At 32.2% G+C, this 6,599-nt stretch overlaps 1 protein-coding gene across 1 annotated transcript in view; it reads left to right on the top strand.

The window, feature by feature from the left end:
• vars2 (valyl-tRNA synthetase 2, mitochondrial) overlaps positions 1–2,665 on the top strand; it is a 37,636-nt gene extending 34,971 nt beyond the window's left edge. Inside the window, 1 exon segment of the mRNA XM_073822429.1 lies at positions 2,390–2,665. Coding sequence (XP_073678530.1) covers positions 2,390–2,467 — 78 coding nt within the window. The 3' untranslated portion in view covers positions 2,468–2,665.
• The last annotated feature ends 3,934 nt before the right edge of the window (positions 2,666–6,599 follow it).

A 6,599-nucleotide genomic window follows, 5' to 3' on the forward strand; every position in this document is an offset into this window, starting at 1 on the left:
AAAAATAAAAAATACTCATTAAGGCTGCATTGATTTGATTAAAAATACAGAAAACGGTAATATTGTAAAATGTTGATGCAATTTAAAGTAGTGGTTTTCTGTTTTAATATACTTTAAAATATACTTTATTCCTGTGATGCACAGCTGAATTTTAAGCATAATTACTCCAGTTTTCAGCCTTACATGGTCTTTCGGAAATCATTCTAATATGCTGATTTATCAGATTTATCAGATTTATCAGTGTTGGAAACAGTTTGCAGTTATATTTTTTTAATATTTTTTTGGAACCTATAATTCAGTTTCAGATCAGGGCCCGTATTCATAAAAAATCTTAGTGCAAAGAGTTGCTCCTAGTGACAAAATTCTAAGAAAATTCTTAGAAATGTGGGTGTTTCCTCTTAAAATTAAAGAAAAGATCCTAGTAAAGAAAAAAGTAATTCAGAAAGATTTTTAACCCTTAAAAGAGGTCTTAAGGTCCAAATTGTTAGGAGTAGGGACAAGGACTTTTAATAGGCTTAAGAGTTTCTTTAGCAGTGGAGAACATTGACAAAACATGAGGAGGGCAATGCAATATTTTGCACACAATGCATGAGATTGATTTCATAAGATGCTACACATGAGATTGTGCAGATATAATGTTTGTGACTGATTTTATTAGAGACATGCTAACATCTCTGACAGTGCAGAAATGGAAGAAATCACTAGATTTATTACATGAACTTATTTGGTAACTGGAAACAATTCAACTATGCAGCAGTAATAATTTGGGTATGATCACACAAACAATTACAGCACTTTCACAACCTTAATGTGCTGCTGTTCATTACTTATCAAATACATTAAATACAACATTAACAGTGTGGTAAATAAAAATATATAAACATAAAATATATAAACTTATATAATGTGTGTGTGCAGTAGTGCAGTAAAATAGGAAAAATCGTGCCTATAATTTCAAAGTGAAGGCTTAAACTAGACCCCACTACGTTGTGTTGTGTTGTGAGAATTTGCAGCGCGTTTCCGTATTTGTGTTTGCGTTGCGAGGATTTGCAGCGCCTGTGTTGTCAAACTGATGAAGATGTTTTCTTAATTTGTTGTCGTTTTTTCTGTTTGCATGTGTTTTCTTAAGTTTGCAGCGCGTTGACCTCTCTCGGCCACCGTACCCTACACTTAAAAGTGCTCTTTTATTTCCTTCTTGGACAACCAACCAAATCACAGTCTTCAAAAGGCTGTGTCATAGCTAGCAACGGGGTCAACCCCGCCTCCACACTAAGATAAAAGTTTTTGTCTTTTCTTTACTCAGAGTTGCTCTTAGATTGATCCTGAATCACTCTTAAACTAAGACTCCTACGTAGGAATTTTTAAGCTAAATTAAAAACTTTCTGAGAGGATTCTTAGAATCTTTAAGAATACGGCCCCAGGATTCTTTGATAAATGAAATGTAAAAAATATAGAACTTTTGTAACAATAAACACCTCATTCAAAGTTTAGGGTCAGTACCTTTTTTCTTTCTTTCTCTCTTTGAAAGAAAAAATACTTTTATTCAGCAAGGATGTGTTAAATTGATTAAAAGTAATAGCAAAGACTTATATTGTTAGAAACGATTTCTATTTTGAATAAATGCTGTTCTTTTGAACTTTTTATTCATCAAAGAATCCTGAAAAAAGTATCACAGGTTCCAAAAAATATTAAGCAGCAAAACTGTTTCCAACAATGATAATAAAAGTAATTAATAAATCAGTATATTAGAATGATTTCTGAAGGATCTGAAGGACCCTGGTGAAAATTCAGCTTTGCATCAAAGAATGAAATAATATTGTAAAGTATATTAAAATAAAAAAACCTGTTATTTTGAATTGCAATAATATTTCATAATATAACTTTTTTTATGTATTTTGATCAAGTAAATGGAACTTTGATGAGCATCTTTGAAGAGACTTAAAACATAAAAACATTAAAAATCTTACTGATCCCAAAATGTTTTTTTTAATTTTGATATGATAAACAACCTAGATTTTTTTTTTTTTTATTGAGATTCACCTTTCTATCCGTGAGAAAGAAATTTGAAAACCATATATGCTAGCTAGTGTCCCATATTTCCATGTTACTCAAAATTCATGAAGCGTATACTTGCATGCCTCATCGCACACTGTTTTCATACGCTGTTGTAATTCCATTTTCAATAGACAACCTCAATATTTATTTTGTGTTATTAAAGTTCAGCTGGAGATTATCCACATGTATTTATGTGGATTGAAATGTTTATGCATGAACTGCATATTCTTCATTCGGTGTGTCTCGTGAGAAAGCTTCATTCTTTGTCAATAGAGTGATATATTTCATCTGCAGAAGGAGCTTGCATACATTTATTGTGTTCTGAAATAACCAGATTGCAGCTATGGAGCAGGAGCTGAAGAACATTGAGGACCAACTTTTGGCTTTGGAAGAAACAAGGAAAGAAGTCTAATGGACGAACTGATCCAAATATTAAATCCAACCAGTAACCAGTGGAAAAGAATACATTTGTGTTCTTAGCGTAAATCTGATCAGCCTTGAAACAGACAATGAGACACTACTTTACTAAAGAAGAAGAAAGCTGGTGTATATTTATGAAGTTGGCTTGGATGTAATATAGATGTAAAATAAATAATTTACAAAACAATAATATATTTGGTGAATTATTTTCTTTTTTCATTTCCTTTAGTGTTCCTAGTTTGCAACATATACAGTTCTGAGAAAATAAAGATTTTCAAAAGGTTTTTTTTAGAATTCATTTTAAAAATGAGAGCTGTTTTGTAAATAAGCATATGGTTTATTTATTAATCAGTACACTGTAAAAAGTTTTCACCAGTTTCAACTCAAAAACTTTTCAGCAGCTGCCTTAAAATGTTGAGTTAAATCAACTTAAGTCATTTAAAATCACAAGTTAAATCAACTAATTTTGATTGTAATAAGTTAAAATGACTTGCAGTTTTAAACTGATTTAACTTAAAAACTTACGGCAGCTGCTGAACTTAGGTTTTTAAGTTGAATCTGGTGAAAACTTTTTACAGTTTAGTACTATACTCAACTATGTTGTTGTTGTTATTTTTATTTATACATTGGTTGGACAAATTATGAACACCCATTAGGGGTTATTATTATTTGTGTGGACTGCAGTGGGGAAAAAAACATGTGGTTATCCTTCTTTTAACTTTTTCATTCTCTATCCACCTTACCAAATAATATGGTAAGACACACTTTGCAATATTAAGCCGCAAAATTAGCTGTTTTGTACAGATAAAAATAGCTGGATGCAAATGACACCGAAGCCAGACCCTTAAAATCTGCAAATGGATGTGCCCACTCTTATGAGAATAAAATAAGGTGGATAGTCTCTAGGTTGTTTATCAGTGTAGTATAAGTTGTATTCAGCAATGTTTAGTCCAAGCAATGGGTGAAATTGGTCAGACTTCTAAAAATGACAGATCATGACAAATCTTTAGCAGGAGAGTCTTTAACCTTAGTTAAAATAAGTAATAGTTATCACCTTACTTACTCAGTTGATTGATTACACTGATAATTGCAAACATTTTTGTATTACAAGTTTTCTAAAATGTAAGGTTTTATTTTGCAAATGAGGCATTGTTTAATGAAATATGCGCTAAGTTGCATACTTTTTTACATATTAGAGTCAATTGTTTTTACAGAAGGCATTTTGGGTATCTAATTTTGTCACTCCACAATTCAGAAAATACTTAGGCAGAAAATGATAGATTTTTTTACAATTTTGGGGGGAAATAAAATGTTGTATGAAACCAAGCAAATTATATATGAACAAATCCCTATGTAAAAACCTTCAGGATGTAGTCAGGAATAAAAATGTAAAGTTTGGTGTGTGTAAGTGCTACTGAAGTGGAGATGTATGGCTCAGTCTAGGAGAAAAAACTCATTTTGAGAAAACGGCCTTTAAAAGTATGTATTGTAATTGAAATCTATAAAAAGTGCTATAGAAGAAACACTTAACAGTGTCTTTTGGATGTTTTCTTTCCACTAGTCTGAAAAAACACTTTGTGAAAAACCAAAAAGCTTAAACTTTAAAAATTATGTGTATTGACATCTTTCCATGGTTCAAATAAAATACATTCTAATGTTCATTCATGTTTATTTTGTGCAATACTGTGATCTGTCACTACACATTAAAGAGCCACAAAACTGTATTTATTGTTTGAATTTATTTTTAAAAAGACGACGTTTTAAAGCTGAGACCATGCAAAGTCTTAACTTAATAAAAAAAACGTTTTGTGGCTCTTTAATGTGTCGTGACAGATTGCCGTAGCACCTCAGTTCAAGCAGCATGTGAACCTATCATCTCTTCCTTATTACTAGTTATAGCACAAAATAAACATGAATGAACATCAGAAGGTATTTTTTTAACATCAATACACACCATTTTTCAAGTGTAAGTCCACTGACGTAAATCTAGACTGCTTTGTTTGTCTGATAAAATGGCCAATTCTGCAATATAATTGGTCAGATCACCTGTCAATCAATTTCTCTGCAAAGCCTCAATTTTTTTTGTTGTTTTAAGAGTCTTTACGAATATGACTGCGGACACAAAGCAAATCAAGACTTGTGAAAATAAATAGTGAGCAAAAATTTAAAGTGGATTGGGCTGTCTATCACTAAGAAAGATTGAGTGCAAACTACTGCTGCAAAAGTGACAGCAAACTTTAGTGTTCACCTTGAATACCCCGTTTTTGACAGCAGAGAACTTCACAAAGCCAACATCCAAGAGCTGCAACTACTAAAACTTTAATCACAGACTCCAATGCTAAAAAACAAAAAAAGATGGTCTCATGATCATAAATCCTGGACAGATTGAGCATCAAGATGAACTTCAACACCTGCCTAGGCTGACAAATCACATGACTTGAATATTACCAAACCACTGTAGACGGTTTTGGAGAGAAGAGTGAGAAGCAGATTCCCTACTTTAATATCTCTGAAGCAACTGGCAGATGTTCTGACAGATGACTGCATACTATTATGGGGGAATGGTGTTAAAACATCTTAGTAAAGAAGTACCGTATTATTGTCCACACTATCGAGATACTGATTTTTGCAGTTTTGGTTACATAGTTTTTTATTACAGTCCTACTGTTGCTACACTTTATAACAATTACACTATCTCAAGTTATGCATTTATAAAATACATATGTGACCCTGGACCACAAACCCAGTCTTAAGTAGCACTGGTATATTTGTAGCAATAGCCAAAAATACATTGTATGAGTCAAAATTATCGATTTTTCTTTTATGTCAAAAAGATTACGTTCCATATAGATAATTTGTATATTTCCTGCCGTAAATATATCGAAACTTAATTTTTGATTAGTAATATGCATTGCTAAGAATTTCATTTGGACAACTTTAAAGGTGATTTTCTCAATATTTAGATTTTTTGCACCCTCAGATTACAGAGTTTCAAATAGTTATACCTTGGCCAAGTATTGTCCTATCCTAACAAACTATAAATCATTGGAAAGCTTATTTATTCAATTTTCAGATGAGGAAAATCTCACGTATTGACTTATTAAAGACAAGCACGTGTGTCTAAACAGCACACTTCCATGTGTATACTGTAGATGTCCTCGTTGTTGATTGTGTCATGCTGAGTCTTAGCAGGGAGCTCTTCATCTTCACTCATATCTTCCCCATCAGCTGCGTTCTCATCTAGGTCATACTCTTGTGTTGTCCTCAATTTCATGATTCCCTCTAATCTGCCATGTTTGTTTCATGCTGGTTTTAGCTAGTTTATGCTGGTCCTTTGCTGGTTTATGCTGGCCATTTGCTGGTTTATGCTGGTCCTTGACCAGCAACACAAAAGAACAAATATTTACAGATAATGTGCACCCCCTTGTCATCCAAGATGTTCATGTCTTTCTTTCTTCAGTTGTAAAGAAATTATGTTTTTTTTTGAGGAAAACATTTCAGGATTTCTCTCCATATAATGGACTTCTGTGGTGCCCCCGAGTTTGAACTTCCAAAATGCAGTTTAAATGCAGCTTCAAAGGGCTCTAAATGATCCCAGCCGAGGAAGAAGGGTCTTATCTAGCGAAACGATTGGTTATTTTCTAAAAACATTTACAAATATACTTTTTAATCCACTTTTGGTGGAAGAAAGAAAGAAAGAAAGAAAGAAAGAAAGAAAGAAAGAAAGAAAGAAAGAAAGAAAGAAAGGCATGAACATCTTGGATGACAAGGGGGTGCACATTATCTGTAAATATTTGTTCTGAAAGTGAACTACTCCTTTAAAGCATCCTTGCCAAATAAAAGTAGTAATTTCTATTATTTCTTAAAAAAAAAAAAAAGAATTATACTGACTCCAAGCTTTTGAATGGTATAGTGTATAATGTTACAAAAGATTTTTATTTTAGATAAATGCTGATCTTTGGATCTTTCTACTTATTAAAGAATCCTGTAAGCTACTCAGCTGTTAAAATATTGATAAAAATAATAAATGTTTCTTAAACAGTAAATCAGCATGAAGACTGAAGACTGGAGTAATGATGCTGAAAATTTAGCTTTAATCACGGGAATAAATTACATTTTAAAAT

The sequence above is a fragment of the Garra rufa genome, chromosome 17 (genome assembly GCF_049309525.1).
Source record: "Garra rufa chromosome 17, GarRuf1.0, whole genome shotgun sequence".
Classification (NCBI taxonomy): Eukaryota; Metazoa; Chordata; class Actinopteri; order Cypriniformes; family Cyprinidae; genus Garra; species Garra rufa.